The following is a 20,538-nucleotide window of genomic DNA, read 5'->3' on the forward strand; positions in this document are numbered from 1 at the left end:
CAGATCCCGGGTATATTTGTCAGCTGTACGTGTTATAAATATTTCCTCCCACGCTAGGGCTTGCCTTGACATTTTCTTAATAGTATAAGAAGGAAATTAAGTAATCTATTATCTGTGGACCTCTCGGGTCTTTGATTTTGATGATCTTTCTGTTCACTATTTTCATAGAGTGAGTCAGATAAATAATGAGCTGAAACTTGGCCAGTATTTTTATGGGGGAGACAAAGAGGAAATGACATGCAAACAAAATGCAAAAGGAATTGGTGAAAAAGGAGGTTTTATTAGGGCCAAGAGTACTCAATTGAATCTGGTAGGTTCTTTAGCTTCAAACTGGCCCTTCAGAAAGACCCCAACTCTTTCCTTTATTTTTTCATTCAAATATTGACGGAGCACCTGCCATTTAGAGGATGGCTGTATAGTCCGTCATACAAACCAGGATACTTTGTAATCAAAGAGCTATTACCAAATAATTATGGCAAGACCACAGGTATAACCTGGGACAAGTAGGATGTATCGTTACCACACCCTTATGTCTTTAGAATGAATGGAAAAAAAAAAAAACAAAAAAACGGTCTCTGGTGTTAAAATCCCCATGGTATAGAAGAGTGAGTTTGTATGCTAGGATAGTAAGTTCTGCATACGTGGAGCACGAACACTCAGAAAATGTTCCAGTTTCTCAGGCCACCCTCTTCTCCATGCTAACGGAATCATATAATGTAGTCTCATATCATGTATTTCTACAATGCTAGATATACGAGCTTCCCAAATTCTTGTAAAAACTCTTTATTTAGACAGATCTGTCACTTAAAAGCTTTTATAGATGAATATTTAGCTGAGGATAAATAAACTTAAAGCATTCCATTAATTCTTGCATACTTAAGAAAGATTACGCATATTCGTAACGCACCCATTTGGCTATTTAAAGCACTCCGAAATAACTCAGGATTAAAAAGTACGGTTTTTATGAACAAACTGTACTATCTGCGAATTTTCAGTGGATTATTCCACATATCTTCCAGAAAATACTCACAGATTATCGCCATCAAGGAATTGAAGTTGCCGATGTTGAAACACTCCCGGGCCACGTCGATGAAATACTCAATCATCCTCGCTCGGTGTTTCTTCTTGACGGGCTACGCAGGACGGAAACAACAGAGGGCGGTTATCCGACACGTAGGCCCATCAGCTCTAAAATCATACAATATCGAGGGCTAGGAGATAGAAAAAGTTCATTTTCTCACCATGCAGATTTCTGTAGCAACCAAGTAGCTGAGGCGATTAAACCATTCCACGTAAGCTTCTAGGTTTCGTGTTTTCTTACGTTCACTGTAGCAACTCTATAGAAAAAGCAAAGTATTGATAAACAGATGAGTTAGAGGAAAAAGGAATATATTGCATTGTCATTTCGTCTAAAATGGGCCTTTGTTCTCAGGTTTATGGATTAGAAAAGCTTTGGTGGCCATCTACCCAAAAGAGCAAATGATACTGTATAAGAAAGACACCTGCACCCGAATGTTTATAGCAGCACAATTCACAATTGCAAAGATGTAGAAACAACCCAAGTGTCCATCAATACATGAGTGGATTAATAAAATGTGGTATATGTATACCATGGAGTACTATTCAGCTTTAAGAAACAATGGTGATATAGCACCTCTTGTATACTCCTGGATAGAGCTGGAACGCATTCTACTAAGTGAGGTATCCCAAGAATGGAAAGACAAGCACCACATGTACTCACCATCAAATTGGTATTAACTGATCAACACATAAATGCACATATAAGAATAACATTCACTGGATGTCAGGCAGAGGGGAGAAGGGGATGGGTATTTGCATACACAAAGAGTGCAATGCGCACCATCCAAAGGATGGACATATTTGAAACTCGGACTTGGGGGGGCGCGGGGCAAGGGCAACATGCATAACCTAAACATCTGTACCCCCATAATATGCTGAAATAAAAAAAAAAAAAAGAAAAGCTTTGGGGTGGGGGAGAGAGAGACAGAGAGAGAACGAATCACTAACATTCTTCATTGTCCTTACACAAATATCAAAATCTTTCAGGACAGTCCAGTGAAACACCTGAGGTCTAGAACTGCTGTCTGGTGCATCCAAAAAAATGCCCTTCCCTCTGTTCCCAGGAAACTCAGAAGCGCAATTCAACAGAAGGATTCTAGCTGCATTCTAAAACCATCCCGACTGATGAATGGGCTGCAGATACCAATTACCATCCACTCGGCAAGGAGAGGCTAGGAGTACAGAGGACTAGAAAACTTTCTCTTAGTTAGGCTGTAGGACAAAGCTTTGGAGCATAGTGTCACAAGACACTAAATACCTTCCAAGGTAGATAACTGGAAGTCTATAGCACCATGGTCTTTAGCAGAGTGAGTGACACATTGTTCCAAAGCAAAAGCTAATCTCATCTTGGAGTTCAAGGCCAGCTTGACGAGGCTAATTACACCCCTCTTTCCTGCCTTCCAAAAGAAACAAAAAAGTCCCCTAGCCTTCTACTGGAAAACATATTCTTCACTTCCTGTACTGAGAGAGACTATTTTAAGGCCGGAAAACAGCTGTTGCTCCTAGTCCCAGAGGGGGGCTTTAGCAGTGGGTGATGCGGTCTTTGCCCACCCGGTCAAAACGCTTCCGAGTCACCGGGGAAAACGCTTCTCATACGTACACCCTGACTTTACAGTCCAGGCCCAGTACTGTCGTCTTGACGTGCCGGCTTCACCCAGGCCCCAAACTTAATCAAGAGGGATTCGCCTTCAAACGAGAGGCCAAGCAGCCCAGCCCTCGCTCAGCCAGCGGGAAGCGCATCCTGTCTCCTGCCCTCACTATTGTTGAATCACGAGCAAAGCACCCTCTTTTATTTTCTTTCTGACTTAATCTGCTATACCCATTAGCCTTCTATCTCCTGCCTTCGTCACCACAAATGCCTGCATCTAGCTGTTCTAAAGGTCTTACTAAATTTCCCAATCGAGAGGAAGAAGAGGCTTAGTGATGGGGTAAGAACATTGCAAAGGCGCTCGGAGACCTAGCTCAGGAGAAATTGCAACGAATCGGATGTTGCTAATGAAAAACGACGTTTCTGATTTTAAAACCTAAAACGGAATAGTTTCAAATGCTGTCTTTGATACCCTCTGTCACAGAGTAAGGAATTCTATTTCTGGTTTCAGGGCTGAGCTCTGGGTAGACCGATTACCTTGTCGTTGTCCAAAGGGTCCTTCTGCACAAACGCCTGGACAAACTCCTCTGGCCCGATGTAGTTGAGCCGCTCCTGAAATGCAAATGCAGCGGGCGACAGTATGAACGAAAATGAGAAGAAATGGACCGTCAGTCCCCTCTAGAGACTTGTGGCACCATCCTCATTTTTTAATGCAGATGAGAAAATAAACCTTTCACCCTAAACACTTCCGTCTTCTTCAAGGTTTGAACAGAGGCAATTTTCTGTTGAGGCCAATATTCCAGATGCTAATGAAAGACTCAGTGAGTTATGGAAAAATTGATTAGAGGCAGAAGATGGGGAAGGTCAATAACCTCTTTGCTTTTTAGATGTGTTTAATATTTATTTACAAGCGGATTCCCAGGCTATCAGAAGCATTCACACCCCAATGTCTAAACAGAGCATGCTTCGGCTATTCCACAGATGATGTCCCATTTGGATTATGCCGACCCCTCCCGCTGTCGTGACTGCTGACAGACACGCCGTCTGGTCGCCAAAGCAAACCGCGTCTGTGTCGCGAAGGGCAGGGACGGCAGCAGCCTTACCAGCTCTACGTGCGTCAGCTGCTGGGCCAGCGTGTAGGGGTCGCTGCAGACGGTGATGATGTCCCTTTGTATGGACTGCGGCTTGGTCTTGAGAACGGTGAGCCGATCCGTAGACGTGGAGCTGATTTTCGCCAGGACTTCCTCGTACTGGCTGAGCGCGGCCAGTTTGCGGATCAGCCCCTGCATCATCTGCTGGACGTTCTTCCGGTACGTCTGCTGGGGGATGAACGAAGGATACGTCCTCACTCTGCACGTCTGTTTTCACCACCGTGCACGTGCAGAGACTACGAACGATTGATTCTAACTTGACACTGGAAAGTCAACTTGATTCAGGGTAATTACGGGAGGATTCCGTTAGCTCTAACGGTTTAAAAGAGACACATGTGCTTAAGGTGTCTTTGCAGACGTGTGAGCTTTAGTTCTTTTCTCAGGTTGCCGTTGAGAGCACAGCTCAGGTGGGGCCATGAAAACACTACAGGGACATTTTAGGTTGCCTGTTGGGACATACAGCCTAATGAGTACTACACACAACTAACTGTCTCTCTTCTGGCAAAGAGATGCACCGGTTTACCTTTGGTGGGTTGAAATACATTGATCAAAGTCAAAGCCTCCTTTTCCTAACACTTTTTGATTTCTCCATTCCTACCATTCCCAATCTCATTAGTCTAAAGACGTGCACAGCTACCCGACAGAAATACACCATTACTTCTCACTCACCCTCCAGCCCACCGTCCTGACTTCTGCCATGCCATGGGTTACCACGAGGACGCAGTAGATAATCACGTTTGGTATCTGACCTCCTCTTGGCTCATGCCCACTTTCGTATTCATGAGTCAGGACTAATGTTCACAACAAAGTTCCTCCACGTGGCAATTCTCCCTCTAATGCTACTCCCGGGTGCCATTTTGTTCACTACTTCATTATGCTACAGCCACACGCTTAAGAGAAATTGGTTTGAAAAGCATTGCATGTATCATAGGCAAGCGTCAACCTCTTGACTTTCAAAACAGTTGGTAAGTCAAATAAATGACTTCACAAGCAATCAATCCCCAGGGTACAGTCATGATACACGTAATGGAGTTCCTTCGGTCTTTTTTAGCCAAAAATTGCCAAACAATTGTCCTTCTGGATGAATTATGATGCCTGGGTCAGAGAAAGGCACGCAGGCTGGCTCGATTGCTCACTAGGCCCTCGGATTAACAGCTCCAGAGGAGGACGGTCCCAGGAAGTTTACAGATGTAGAAAGACCTGTCTATGGCTTCACTGCCTTTTTAAGAGATACCACAATACCATTCGCTGAGATTAATTATCTGACAATTAAGTGGCATTGCCTACAAGTATAAGAGCCACACTTTTTTACCAAGACAATTTGGGTTTTTAGAACATATTATAAAAACCTAAATGAAGAGATATTTGCCTATGAGGAAAATCACAGCACATCTGGAAATGGTTTAATTCTCACACAATCAAGGCACAAAAAGTAGAAACAGCCTTCTTTTTCCTTTTCTTCTTCTCCTCTTGTCAGTGTATATTCCACTGAGTTCTTTCAACTGGTCCATTAAATGACCTTTATTAAACATTCACAGACTACCCTAAAATCACTAATGAAATACGTAAGTGTTTAAAAATTGAAGCTTCAAAAAAATCCGTCTTCCTCAAAACGTTAAGGTTATCAGTTTAGAAGATGCTGTTTGGTAAGATGCTTGTCACTCAAGGAAAATGCCTCTTTCTTTGGAATTCCAAGTGCTCAAGGCTGAGTTGAGGGCTGTTTTAAATCCCTCAGCCCTCTTCCCCGTCTTCTACTTTCATAGCTTTGAGTTACGTTAAAAATCTATGAGCTTGGCCGGGCGCGGTGGCTCACGCCTGTCATCCTAGCTCTCTGGAAGGCCGAGGCGGGCGGATTGTTTGAGCTCAGGAGTTCGAAACCAGCCTGAGCAAGAGCGAGACCCCATCTCTACTAAAATTAGAAAGAAATTAATTGGACAACTAAAAATATATAGAAAAAATTAGCCGGGCATGGTGGCGCATGCCTGTAGTCCCAGCTACTTGGGAGGCTGAGGCAGGAGGATCGCTTGATCCCAGGAGTTGGAGGTTGCTGTGAGCGAGGCTGACGCCACGGCACTCACTATAGCCTGGGCAACACAGTGAGACTCTGTCTCAAAAAAAAAAAACAATTTTGAGACTTTCCCACAGATTAGGATTTCGTAGATAACATAGGTATGAGACGTGTGTAGGAAAGTTCTTTTCACTCAAAAAAGCCGCCAACACCTCATTTTAAAATATCCCGCCTATCGCAGCAGCCGTCCCATGCATGGCAGCAGCCCTCCATCAACCCCCGAACCCCCAGCACCCCCACCAAAAATACTTTTGTCGGGAATTACCGCTTCTCTTCCGGTTACCACGGGAGGGTATCAGTGAGAAGCAATGAGCACATGGGACAACCGACCGGGGACAGCCTGCCACTGGTCCCGTCCCCAGAGGTTCTGACCGAGTCGCTCTGAGCTGCACCTGAATCCCAGGCTTAAATGCCCCTCAGGTGACTCTGATGTACAGCGAGGTGCGAGAAGCAGCCCTCTACTAGCACGTCTGCTGAAAGATTTTTATTCTGCACTGTAAACACACTTTTTTAGGGAAGAGGTAGAAGCATGTACAGCCAGGTTGTGAGTGAGCAAAACGCAGCAGCAAAATGTAAGAGAAAAAACGTGCTTAGCAGGATATAGGGGGAAAGCTATTCGGGTAATTAGCGTGTGTGTGAGAAAGAATACGTGAGACCGAGAATGTGTATAAGTGACCTCTTTTAAAAGTTTCCTGCTGCCGTTTGATTCCATTTGAGAAATCAAGCTTCGTGTTGTTAAACAGGGTTCCTCACTGAGTCATGAATTGCTAAATATGTACTTATTCTTTTTTATAACTTCAAATGCCAGTGACAGTAATTACCTGGCAAATAAAGACAGAAGTTCTTATTAGAAAGACCAGCCCCTTAAGGAAGAGAAAAATTGCATTCCGCAGTCATTTGTCATGTAATTCGATCATTAGTCTCATTTCACGTTTCTTGCAGGCGAGTCCTAATAAACCACTTCGTTTCGGGAAAATCCCCAGGGGGGAAAACATACTAAGCCAAATTATGTGGAACTGTCCTGGCAGATCCAGAAGAACCTAAGTTATACACAGGGCACACCTGGATTCACTGACTGCCAGAAAAAACGAAAAATCCCCGAAGTCCCAGGCGAGAAGCAACAAGTCTCAACCCAAACCCACACTCCTTCCAGTGGGGAAAATAATTTTTCCTAATCCAGTAATTGATTTGTTTATTCATCCATCCATCCATCCATCCATCCATCCATCCATCCATCCATCCTACTAAATGCATGTACTGAGCTGGTAGCTGAGGTTGCCATGGTGAACAAAGAGGGCGCACTGTGGAGTCCGGTGAGGAAAACAAGCGATAAAAATGTAAGCGTGGTCTTCCCTCCGTATCTGGGGAGGACGGAGTCTAGGACTTGCCCAGATACCAAAATCCGAGGATGTACCAGTCCCTGCAAGAAATGCCATAGTATCTGCATCCTCCTATATACCTTAAATCACCTCTAAATTACTTGCAATACCTCATACAATGTCAATGCTGTGCAAATAGTTGTTGCGTTGTATTGTTTAGGGAATAATGACAAGAAAAAATTCTGTACATGCTCCGTACCAACGCAATTTTTTTTCTGAATATTTTCAATCTGAGGGTGGCTGAATGCATGGATGCGGAACCCACAGATACAGACGACAGACCATAATCACCAACCACAGAGTGGGGCGAAGAGCTGCGGAGGAAATGGAGAAAGCCAGTAACAAGAGGGGGTGTGACCGCAGTTGGGGTGGCGCGGGAAGGTCTCTTTGGGCAGAGACACTTACCCACATGGCAGATGAGGAGCCTGCCAGGTGGGAACTGGGGACAGGGCATCCGTCACACACTGTTAGAGCTGAGAGGGACATTAACACAGAGCCGTTGCCTCCATGATGTACAGAGATGAGGAAGCAGCAAGGAATTTCAGGGACTCGCCAAAGCATTCTCGAATCAACGTGGGGACCCGATTTTTGAATACGGGATAGAAGCAGCCAAAGAAAAAAACAACCAACTCCTTGTAAAACCCAACCTCATCAAGGCAGGTGACATCTCTCCACTCTGCCCTCAGTTTAATCAATTCCTCGGTGAGATCTGGCTAATATTATGTCCTCTTTTCATGCTCAAAACCCACCCGGACGACTTCTGGAGGTTTATAGCAAGAATATGTTACTAACACGGCAGTGCTGATGAGAAGCCAGACGAGGCTGTTGGCCCTTTTCTTAGATCTGCCCACCTCTCGAATGGCTTGATCCTGTCAAACAAAAAGACCGGCTCTCATCTGGTCAACACAAACAGAAATGAGATCCGTCTTGCGCTCCCGTGACAAGAAGGATCAAAAGCCATTCGTTTGTCATTTTCAAACCACTGATGTGTTACCTGAAAAAGCAAAAGATTTTTAAGGTGTTCCTTTTGGAAAGAACTGAGTTATAATTTCTATCTTTTATCTCTTTTTATTTTTATTTTAGAGACAGGGTCTTGCTCTATTGCAGGCTGGAATGCAATGGTGGGATCATAGCTCACAGCAGCCTCAAACTCCTGGGCTCACGCTGGGTTCTCCCCCCTCAGCCTCCCAGAGTGCTGGGACTACAGGCGTGAGCACCACGCCCCGCCAATTTTCAACTTTTAAAACAGCAATAGAGGGAAGGTGGGATGATGGACACATAATATTAAGTAGCTGTACACAACTGAAATGAAAAACTATCTGACTCAGGTCTCAGCCTTCATACAAGAAAAAGTCCTTATGATGCCACTAATCTTTTGAGCATCTTGTCACAAACCAAGGTCACGGAGCCAGCATTGACCCAGCCAAGTAACTCAACAGCGAACCCCTCTAATAAGAGATTTGCTACAAAACTGCACTGCGATGTTTAACTTTTGCCTTTGTGAGTGAGGGAACCATTATAAGCACACCTGGCCAGAGCCCTAACAGGCAAATTGGCAAAATGATTGTAACAGTCAGGACTTGCAAAATGACTCAGGAAACGACTCATTCAGGCTTGCAGAAATCATGGCTGTCCTGAGAGCCAGGGTTCGATCTAACGTCATAAAGTGACAGCGAAAGGGTTTTAACTCCATTTTCACGAGAACGTAATGCAGAAAAGCCAAGTACAAACATTTCAAGTTTCAATCTTATATAATTTTAGACTGATTTTGGGGGGCAGAAATGGCACTAACGTGTATTCCCAAGACCCAGACAGAACAGATAAGGTGTCTTGTTACGTCATCTTTACCGCACACCACGGAAGGGACGCGTTCCCAGGAAAGGTCATTCGTGATGGGGAAATGCATTTTAGGACGAATGACAGAAGACATCACTGCAAATGCCAAATGCTTCCTCTACTGTTTCCATGAAAATGCTGTATCTGCGCCTAAGCATCTTGTTCCCCAAAACCGAGCAGCAACCTAGCAACCAACTACAAGGACATCCTTCCCCAACAAGCCTCAACACAGAACACCAGCCCTCGGGGCCTGCTTCAAAGAGGATAACCTTGAATTTGTCACAGCTAGTTAACTCTTACCAAAGGCTCAGCTGAGGGAGGTGATATTTATGGGAGATTATCTAAGAGCCTTTTAATCTCCACCTACACTGGGTCCTAGCCTGGACCCACCTTCCAGGCACCAGAAGATGCACGTCATTTTCTCAGCTTTCTTCTGCTCTCCCAAGAATTACCTTTGCTAATTTACACATTAATCTATGGCCTCGGCTTTTATCAGGGAGCATGTGTCGTAAACACTATAAAGAGCAGTTTCGATGATTTCATTCTATGTTCTCTATACCAAGTCCCTTCTAAAAAAGTTTTTAAAATTTTCGTTTAATGCCCTGAAGAATGAGTGTGCTTTCCTTTTTGTAACAGTCAAAATTATGTACCCTGCTGTATTTTCCTTTTGCCTGGAACTTAAACAGCAGTCCTATCCTACTCTGTTGGCTACTGACATTCGCATTTGTTTTCTCCTTTCCATGCTCGAGATGGTCTATTTCTATTGATGATTTATTCATCTACTACCTAGAATCTGTTAATATACTAATATGTTGTTTACTTTGTATCTTTTAGTGTTTCTGTCTATTAATATGCCACTTAGTACCTAACCAGCTGTGTCAAACCTTTTTGGAGGGAAGGAAGGTATGAGTAAAGGAAAATCAAAACACATTGCAACACGAATTCTGTGCATGAATTGACATGAACACAGCCCCAAATTAATCACATCAAACTCTAGACCGTATCCCTTTGAAGCGGGATGGTAAAATCATTCCCATTTGACACACGAAACAGACCAATACGCTACGTTAGGGAGCTCGCCCAGAGACAAAACAGAAAGGAAGTAGTGGAGATTTTGATGCATAATTCAGCACCGTTTCCCACCAAGGCTGTGCCCGGGAATTCCAGAGGATGGGCTAAATTCAGGTGACCAACCTCCTCGCCACTGGCTATCCGGTGAGCCAGATCTTTTAAGTTTCTCATCATTCTTTCATCCCGAAAATCATAAGGGAACGTTTCTGTCCATTCTGTCAGGAGTTGAAGGATTTTGGGTGCAATTTTTCTTATCTGGTTCTGGGGGAGAAAAAGCAAATCTAGTTCAGTGAGACTCATCACCATGGACTACATCAAATAGATAATTACAAACAGTGCCACTGATAATAATCTAGCGCAGAGTCTTTGGGTTTGAAGCAGCAGCTCCAGCCCCCCTCCCGCCATGTCGACGCCAAGTGCCACCAACTTGAGGCAGGATTTCGGGATCCTCCACGACATTCAGTCTACACTGTGTTTTTTCTATCGTTCACAATCCCCCCTGCATAGCCACGATGCCATTTATGCACTGCAGCCTAGGCATAAGCTAAGGTTACTTAAGGGAACCAACTCTACAAAATCTGAGCCACAGAGTTAGCAAATCTAATTTAGAAATTGTGAAGTTTGAAACGTCATTACCTTATCACCATCGGGGTCACTTAGTCTCTGGTGCTCCACACATAAGTGGCAGACTTTGGCCATTAGCTCATACGGATGCATAAACAACCGAGAGCTGAGTAGGAAGGTAAATATGTAAGTTCTCTGCGGCAAGAGAAAAAAAGTCATCACGGTTACACATTCTCTTCGAAATTAATCTTTTTTCCTGTATACTATACATCTTATTTCATTAAGTTCTCTTGATCAAGTTAATACGCTGCAGTTTCTAAAGTAATGCCAACCAGTAGTTAAAAAAAAAAAAACAGTGTATGACAGGTTTCTCCTTTACTTTCTGATCTATTTTTTCCCTTAAACCCCACTAAAAATAACAGACGTGTGGGGGGAGTTTGGCTCCTGAAATTATTCAGAGCCCATCTGCACATCTGTCCTCAGGGAGCCAGGACACTAGGACACGTGACTCACTCTAGTGAAGAATGGAATTCAGCCTTGAGAGACGACTCTAACTTAAATATACCATCCACAGAGAATATGATTCTGTGTCCCAATATTAGGGTCGTTCAATGGAAAGCAAAAAAAAAAAAAAATCCCCCCAAACGCACCCACCCACCCAACCCACAGCTCAAGAATTCCCCAGTGTGTCTAGCAGGTCACACTGAAGCGTTTGTGTCGGAACAGTTAAAGGCAGCTTTCAAGTGACCCATTTACTTGCTCAGAGGCTAAGCAATCTGATTCAGCACAATATAACACTGTATACTTTTCTTTAACCACATTGTCTCCCAAGAAGCCAGTAATGAGGTCGTGCTTATTTGTTGTAATAGTGTCAGACTCCCAGTGAAAAGAGAAATTCCGTTTGTTTTTATTTATTTATTTTTTCCCCTTAGGCGCCTTTATTAGCTCATAAACACTTACAGGGCTAAACAAGGGACTCCTTTTACTTTCGATTACAAGTTTTCCCTGTGTAGCAACATATCTGAAAATGCTATGCAACAAATCACACAGAGAGAGAGAGCTCAGTGAGAAATAGTTTGGCGAAAGACAGTGACAAGCACAAACTGTCCTTTGCACACCAAGGTTGTTATTATATTTGTAAAAATGAGTTCAGTCTCTAGATATTTCAATAAGCAGCTACTTAGTAAATCTCATTGTGCTACTAAGCTCAGTTCCACAGGGGCAGCTGTACCTAGCACAAGGGAAGGGGGAAAATTCACCTGCCCCAGAAAGAAAACCTGTGTTTGATTGTTAACGCTGGGAGTGAGACCATGAACAAACATTCGACATTCTGAATTCCAGTTTCCTCCTTTCCACTCTCTTGCAATTACTGTAAAGACTGAGAAAATATACAACAAATTCCCTAGATGAGAAAGTACCATCTATACAAATACAGGTTACCAAGGTAAAACAAAAGCAAACATGTTATCTGATGTCTAATCTATAAAGAACTGCATCTTGAGCATAAATCTCTTCCATGTACTTTGCCTGGCTACATTCGCTTTTCTCAGCATAGTGATGGTCTTGGAAACAAAAAAGGCATTAAATATTCTGGGAGCATCCAATGTTCTCTGACATTTCTACTTAAGGACCAAGTGTATGCATGAAGCAAGCCCTACAGATACTTCATTTAGATGGTAGGAGACTGTCTACAACGCAAGAAGCCGGTATGCAGACCACACCAAAATCTGATCCATCCCCACGCTCAATTTGATCTCAAAGCACTCAATAATCAATAGGCAATTTCTTATTAGAAAAATTCTCAGCAACCCAGGTATAATTCTGCAACACCCACGGCCCCTGCCTACTGTATACGATTTCTGCCCAATGGCGAGGATGCGTTTCAGAGGAATATGAATACCTACATCCGGATAGTAATCCACGTTAGGTACTAAGTGCTGGATGAGTGCTTCCAGGGACCCAGAGAGAAGGTTGTTGTCATGGTAATACAACCCTCCACAGCTGTCCTCTGCAGACTGGTAGAGGTTCCGGTTGTACCCACTGCTGTCAAACATTGCTGAAAAGGGAGGAGTCTGAGGCATGCTTTCCTAAAAGGAATAAAAAACGAGAAAACACGGCATCAGCAATACACGGTACGAAAATAAAAGTAAGCTTTAACAGGCACTAAGCTTTAAGAGTAATGAAGGAACGAGTAATTTTAAAAAATAGTTTAAGTTCTGATACAACATCAGAACCCACCAAGAACCAAAACTGCTCTTTGAGTACCACATGTATGCATGCTTCTGAGTACCAATCTCATTCAATCAAATACGATAAAATACTTAGACCAAGGGATGCGATCTGGGTGTCATATTTAGATATCACTCCTTCACACTGGGTTGCTCTGAAGGGGGCAGGGGACTGACCTTGGACTGCTTTGTCCCACCGCGTCAAGTATCTTCGTAAGGTGGACATGCCTAAGCCTTCAGATTTGGCTGGGAAGAGTCACCGAACCCTGGAGACACTTGAGAGCTACCCGGCTGGCATCGAACACACTGGGAGACAACCCGAACTGAAGCTGAAAAACTAACTTGCAAAACAGGCCTAGAATCAGAGTACCCGGGTGTGTGTGTGTGTGTGTGTGTGTGTGTGTGTGTATGTGTGTGGTGTGTGTGTGTATGTATGTGTGTGTGTGGTGTATGTGTGTGTGTGGTGTATGTTTGTGTGTGTGTGTGTGGTGTGTTTATACACACAGGTCTGCAGAAGAGACGCAATGCTGACTCCCAGCTGTGTGTGTGGTGTGTGTGTGTGTGTGGTGTGTGTGTGTGTGTTTATATATGCAGGTCTGCAGAAGAGACACAATGCTGACTCCCAGCTGTGTGTGTATGTGTGTGTGTGTGTATGTATGTGTGTATTTATACACGCAGGTCTGCAGAAGAGACGCAATGCTGACTCCCAGGTGTGTGTGTGTGTGTGTGTGTGTATGTGTGTGTGTGTGTGTGTGTGGGGTGTGTGTGTGTTTATACACGCAGGTCTGCAGAAGAGACGCAATGCTGACTCCCAGCTTTCACTGGAAGATCACATGCTGTTGATTTTCACCTCTTTGTGTCAAATGCTCCCGGCGGGGCTGGGTGGGGGGTGTCTACAAGGCCTCAGTTCTCAGTACACACGCGGGCGGGGAAGGCACCTGATTTGGGAACAAGGAGCACTGTGACAGCACCAGGATAAGTGGCCCCTCTCCATCTGTGTGCTTCGCAACTCACAAAGCCCTGGTCGCAGGGTGCTCTGCAGAGGCCAGAGGCTATTAAGTTATTACTTGGATTGCTAGGGACACCCACCGGCCCTGAGAACAGACTCCCCGTTTCTGGCAGCCCGTCTGGACAATGGAGGCATTCACGAGCCGCCGCCACCGGGGGTTTCGGGAGGCAACAATGAGGGGACTTGGACAGACGGGGCCAGAGGGTGTGCAGGCAGCAGGAGGACACGACCTGGGCTAATCTTTCTTTTCAAGACACCAAAAGATATTTGCATCCGAATGGGGGAGGGGTGTGGAGCCCCGTCTGCGAAGTCACATCCGTCACTCCCGGAGCATCTGTTCCAGCTACAGCTGATGGGGGGGGGGGCGCGGGGCACAGAGTGTCACAACCCGAGCACGTGCCTGAGCACGAGGCAACCGGGGGGGGGGGGGCAGTGTTAGGAAAAGACATCCTTTATAAAGCCAACTTGGCAGGTGGAAATGGCATTTAGGAAAAGAACCATCGAGAAAAATAAATTGGAAAAAAGCTTCATTTCTGTGCACTCTATTGCACCCACAAACCAGGGCTGAGGGAGCATTTGAAGAGGTCCGGGAAAAAGTAGCCATAAATGGGAAGAAAGTGATTACGGGGGACCACCCCAGCCAGGGAGATGCGTCACTACCGTGGTGGTGCTTGCCATGCCTCTCCCGGAGGTAGCACATGGTCAAAACAGCCAAAGGACCAAGAACTATGGGACGTGATGTTAACACAAATGCTCTGCACACCCCTTCAGCTGGTGAGACGCCACGCGTAGGAACCGTGGGTATATAAATAAGTAACTCAAGGTCAACATTTTATGGACGATGCCATGGACAAAGTACATCTTTTGCCTCTTCAAATTGCCGGGCTCCTAGGAGTACAATTCATGCACAATATAATCATGGCACACTGGTTGTCCTTGGGAAGAAAAAGAGCCCATCCACCCTTGCCCCGAGAAACTCAGAGTGTCCTCAAACTGGGAGGCAGGGACGCAAAATGAGAAGCACCTAAGAGTTATGTCTAATAACCTTGACGGGAGGTTATCTGTCCGGATTTGGTGGCCTCTGTCTTAGAAAGCTTCGCATGGTTATAACCACGCAGCATCCTTCGCGTAGAGGATGAGGAGTGGAACTCACTCTGTCTTGCCCTCGGAGTTGGCATTTTTTTCCTCTTAGGAACCAGGAATTTTCCTTGATTGCAAACGCTTATTCACTGCTATTGACATCATTCTCACAAAGTGCTTTTGGGAGATAGTTGGCCACAATTTGGGAATTCCAGAAAATCAGAAAACGATAAATCTTCAACGGGACTATAGAAATCGCCTTGTCCAGGATACGGAAAACAGATTTCATTTCACTTCCTAACTGCAATCCATTAGAGCTGGTTGTCTAGGGGTCTGAGGATGAGCGAATAGGATTTGGAGGCTGTCACTCAGTGGGAGAGGGTCAGTCCTAAGTGATCAGCAAGGATGCAAGACAGTCACGGAAGAAGCCAGAGCCCACGTGCCACCAGAATCTGGTCCAATCTCCTCTGTGCATAAACGTGTACACAGAGACCTGGGGCGGGGGTTGCGGGGGAGGTGAAATGACCAGGCTAAGACGACACAGCAACGTGGCTACCGCACACGAACTCCCCTCAGTCTTGTACCTCTCCTGCCTGGCGCTTGTTAGCAGTAAGCTCTGACCCACGAGATGGCCATGGGTCGGAGTTCAAGGAATCAGCACCAGAAGCCACCAGGCATTTGTACTTCTTAACCATTTACTCCTGCAAAGTGGACGAGGACAAGATCTGGGCGAGGATTCAGATTTAACGAAGTCCCAGTTTTGGTGCTTACTAGCTGTGAATAGCTTTAGAGGTTACTCCCCTCCACCCCCAGCTATGTTATTTCCAATTTTGCTGACCCCTTCCAAAATCCTAAATCATAACCAAACTACCTATCTTCTTTACAGCAAAGTTCTTCTCAGAGCCGATTACTATTAGAGCAATGGCAAAAGGCTTTTGTATGATTCTTTAGAAATGTATTGCCCACGGGACTTCTTTGAGGAGGTACAAAATATTAACACTTAGAAAACTCCCTTCGGTGAGGCACCAAAAGATGATAATGCTGATAGCAATGGAAACCAAATCAAGATAAATTAAGACAGATGCTAGCTTACTGTTCTTAAAAATCAACTGTAAGAAAAGCATTTATCACAGGCCATTTTCTGCCTTCGAATTAGCCCAAAGTTATGTTGCTAATTCGCTGATTTCATTTTCCCATGAGCCACCTGGGTTACCGGACTCACACACAACCACCAACTGCTGAGATTCGAGTCACTCCAAGAGATCCCAACCCCTTATTCATGCACAGTGGTCATATTTTTCTACCTTTCCATCTACTCAAGACAGTATATTTCCAATTCCTTAGGCCCTTCTCTCTTAGTTGGTTGAAAATGCTTCTCTCTGCATCCTTCCCCTGAAAGTCCCTCTCCTGAGATCCACGATGTGGAAGGTTCTGAAGATTTCATCGGCTCCCGTTTTCTCAATGGTTTACTGACTACAAATGCCTTTCTGGGTTCTACAACCGCCTCACCTGGCAGGCACCCTCATCCTTTTCTGACTACATGAGAAGCTGAGATTCAGAAAAACTATAATAACTTGCTTGGGGTCACACGTGGAGCAAGGGACAGACAGGGTAGGGTTTCAAAGTTAGGTCTTCAGATTTCAGGTTAAAAATTTATTGCACAACTTCATTTATACTGCAAATGGTCTTCTTCGAACTTCTAATATTTAATCATAAAATGAAAATCTTGACAGTCTGTCCTGACTTGTAGGCTATTAGAATAATTTATATGTTTCACATGTTCTACATAAATCCTTGCTCCAAAGACATAGTAATACCATTAATTACTCTTATTAAAAAGTCAGACTGTCAACAGCAATATTTAAGCTACTGACCTTTGCAAGCAAAGCATAGCCCAAGAGATTTCAGAGATTCTAATATGCATTTTAAAAAATATTTTAGTATCTTTAAAACTGGGATGCACATAAACAATTGAGTGATTAAAAATGTTTAATTAACAGTCTTTTAAAAGAGATATAACAGAGTATCTTACAACGAATGGCATCTCGGATGTAATGAAATACAGTAATATTTTCTCATATGCACTTTATAGGTTTCCAGGAAAAAATTTCATAAGACAAATGACCAAAAGAAAAATCACTGGTCATAGTATCCATCACTCATTTCTGGACAATCTCTAACCAGTGGCCAGTCTGGCTCTTTCCTGAAGGATCAGATGTCTAAGTAATAGAAACATTTGCTAAATGCCAGGAAAAGTCAGCAGAATGATACAAAAAGTTCTGTTTGTGAAACATAATTTTAAATACCTAAGAAGAGACACCTTGTAGTTTGTTTTCTCTTAAGTATCCTCTCTCGTATGACCCACATCAAGAGCTACAACTTGTTCAGGATTACTCAGATTTGATGTCTAGGTCTTTAGTTCTACCTGCTTCCATTCTGCGATTGAAAAGTGAGGCCCAGAAGATTAAATATTGGCTCCGTATTTGTTAAGAAAATAAATCCAATATCCAGAGTACTGGACACTAGAATCCAGAGAAACATTTCTCCCCGGGCACTATTAAGTTTAGGAATCACCTGCTGATGGTTTCTCTGGGGTAAGAAAGGCTTAGTGGGAACCCACAACTTCCATTCTTTCTTTTCTATCCATGTAGTTCTGATGCCTTCCTTATCTGTGGCAAACCTTCTTTCAGCTTCCATAACTAACACTTTCTGCCTCTGGGCTCCAGTAAACTCTCAATTTACTCCTGTCTACACTTTCCAACAGAACTTCAACATCAGCCTCTCCCCTGTCTGCTGTCCTTCATCAGCACAGATTTTGCCCAGCCCGATATGCCTACCAATGGGAACCTGCCAGCCCAAAATCTTACTTAGGAAAAACCGGGCCGGGCGCGGCGGCTCACGCCTGTCATCCTAGCACTCTGGGAGGCCGAGGAGGAAGGATCGTTTGAGCTCAGGAGTTCCAGACCAGCCTGAGCAAGAGTGAGACCCCGTCTCTACTAAAAAAAATAGAAAGAAATTAGCTGGACAACTAAAAATATATAGAAAAAATTAGCCAGGCATGGTGGCGCGTGCCTGTAGTCCCAGCTACTCGGGAGGCTGAGGCAGGAGGATCGCTTGAGCCCAGGAGTTTGAGGTTGCTGTGAGCTAGGCTGATGCCACGGCACTCTAGCCAGGGCAACAGAGCCAGACTCTGTCTCAAAAAAAATAAAATAATTAAAAAAATAAAATAATGATAATTATTTTGGTTTGGGTGGAACTATTGAAATAGGCTTTTTAAAATTATTTTTTGCCTAAGTCGAGTCAGCATTTTGGGGTCGGGAGAGATGCAGTGGACAATGGGAAACAGATTTTTGTTTTTAAAACAATAGACTAAAAAAAAAAAGTTTACAGCCTCCAGAATTAGCGTACAGATTACAGGTTCTGCTGGAAAACTTTCCAACAGGAAGTAAAGATACGCCTCACTCAGGTATACAAGATGAATGTTCCTTCTTAAAATTAATTCGGTACGCTGAAAAGTTAGTTGACAGAGAAGACATCTTACAGGGGCAGCTAATTTGGTCACAAAGATATATCATGTTCTTCCGAGGACCCTGACACAGTTCGGCCTGACATTGATCCAGCACCAAGGAGGCGAGCTGTGGGTGATTTACAGGGTGAGTGGATCTGAAAGGCGTGCCTAATGGCTTCAGCCCGACCGAGCGCCCGTCGAAAAGCGGCCTTTTTCTAAACAGACTGTGTTTGAATTAGCAACCGCTTCTGCACGCTGTTATTTATGACGGAGCAGGTGCACCAGGATGAGGAGGTTTCAGGTGACGAATCAAATTGGAAAAGAGGCTGAGGGGAAAAGAAAAGATGGGGGTGGGAACTGAATCAAAAGCTATCCCTTCCCCTCTGCTACAGGTGCTTCGTAAATCTCTTCCAGAACGTCAGGTCAGCACTTTCTTTACACGAAGAGAATGAGATAGAAAATGTAGGCGCCAAAGCAAAAAAGAAAGGTTTTTTAAAATCCCCATTTCATCATAGAGTGCTTCGGCAAAATATTTCATAAATTCAATGCCTTTAATGCTGACCATAATATTTTAGCTTCTGTTCACATATCGGGCGTGTGTCCCAATTTAAAAACAAAATGAAGTAGAGGTAGGGCTTCCTGTAACAGCTGAACTTTGGAAGCATATTTGTTTAGTGGGGAGAGGTTTTATTTAATATCCCAGTATGACTGTTTCCCCAATTCTCTCTACATTCTGCAGAAACTTTGCACTTTGGTAAGATGCATCTTCAACAACTTGGTTATTTCTTTTTTGATGTGAAGTGGCATAGACAGGAATGAGAGAGAGTTCACGTATTTCAGCTGTACTCCAGCTGGTACGTACATCAAGGGCTGTGAGCCTCCGTTTGGTACTTAGAACACAAACGGCAGACTGTTTGAATGACTGACAGCACCCTCACCGGTGTATCTAACTATGGGTTTGATGGGGCCCAGGTGAACGCAAAAGTCAGGTTTCTGACACTGTATAAAACGTGGCTTATTTTGAGCTTGAAAATGTCTAGAAGATTATCTTTGCGTTTCTTTCCTTGCTCAGGGGAAGTCCTAAAGCAGAGATTCCTAACAGCATCTCTGGAAACTGTAGAAACGCCATACCTTTGCTGACCTTGAAAAAAGAGGCATTGTGTTGAGAGAGCAACACCCACACAGAGCAGACGACTCAATCGACCCACCTCTTTGGCACAAGAACGGGTAGTAAGTAACTCCAAGATAAGTACATTCTTTGGAAGTGAGTCCCAAATGCTTAGTAGATTTCAGAGTTAAGGGAGAAAAAAAAAACCCCCAGTATTCTTGAGGAAGGAAGATCCTATTTCTCTCCTCCACGATGAAATGGAGTTACAGTCATCCATACAAAACCGAATTCACATTTTGCTTGATGTGTCCTTTAAAAATTCTTCACTAATTCCTAATTGGAGGAGGAAGGGCATTGTGACTCAAATGGTTACTATCTTTGGTTTCTCTGGAAGAAAAACAAAGCTAAGATCTGTCATCTTTTGTCTTGGGGATCTGTTGTTAGGAGTTTATTAAAACACAAATGACACTTCAGTACGTGACCTGGAGAGTCAATTAAACCTTCTCTACAAGAGAAATCTTTCTTGGCTGGGAACTGAACACGGAACATGTTGACATTCTTTTATCATCGACAACTTCCGTGCAGTTTCTGAGCGTTAACAGTAGATGGCTCCTCGCTCCTGGTCTTTGAAAGAGTTGGTGCCTTCCAGCAGTAACAGCTGGTGCTGGTTTAGGAAAGCCAAAGAAGGGCAACTAGAGTTTCAGGGGAAAAAAGACTGAGAAATTGGGGTTTGTGATCTTGGCGTATTATTGATCTTAGAAAGCGGCCCTGCTCATGCTGAACAGGTGAAGACACAGAATAGCTTATAAAAAGCCAGTTGGCCGTATTTCCTTATGTTTTAGGTGTCCCTCTATGATGAGAATTAAAT

General features: G+C 44.0%; 1 protein-coding gene across 5 annotated transcripts in view; it reads right to left on the minus strand.

Annotated features, from left to right (window-relative positions):
* RASGEF1B (RasGEF domain family, member 1B) overlaps nucleotides 1-20,538 on the minus strand; it is a 170,079-nt gene that overhangs the window by 28,150 nt on the left and 121,391 nt on the right. For 3 of the 5 annotated variants that reach the window (XM_012647238.1, XM_012647236.1, XM_012647237.1), the window contains exons 2-8: nucleotides 12,642-12,824; nucleotides 10,810-10,932; nucleotides 10,297-10,434; nucleotides 3,772-3,987; nucleotides 3,206-3,280; nucleotides 1,242-1,337; nucleotides 1,031-1,133 (exon numbers count right to left, since the gene is read on the minus strand). In XM_012647238.1, the coding sequence (XP_012502692.1) occupies nucleotides 1,031-1,133; nucleotides 1,242-1,337; nucleotides 3,206-3,280; nucleotides 3,772-3,987; nucleotides 10,297-10,434; nucleotides 10,810-10,932; nucleotides 12,642-12,818 (928 nt within the window). In that variant the 5' untranslated portion in view covers nucleotides 12,819-12,824. Of the gene's footprint in view, nucleotides 1-1,030; nucleotides 1,134-1,241; nucleotides 1,338-3,205; nucleotides 3,281-3,771; nucleotides 3,988-10,296; nucleotides 10,435-10,809; nucleotides 10,933-12,641; nucleotides 12,825-15,019; nucleotides 15,029-20,538 lie in introns of those variants that run through there. The other 2 variants (XM_012647239.1, XM_012647240.1) reach the window with 2 other exon arrangements.

Source organism: Propithecus coquereli, unplaced genomic scaffold (genome assembly GCF_000956105.1).
Source record: "Propithecus coquereli isolate 6110/MARCELLA unplaced genomic scaffold, Pcoq_1.0 Scaffold26, whole genome shotgun sequence".
Classification (NCBI taxonomy): Eukaryota; Metazoa; Chordata; class Mammalia; order Primates; family Indriidae; genus Propithecus; species Propithecus coquereli.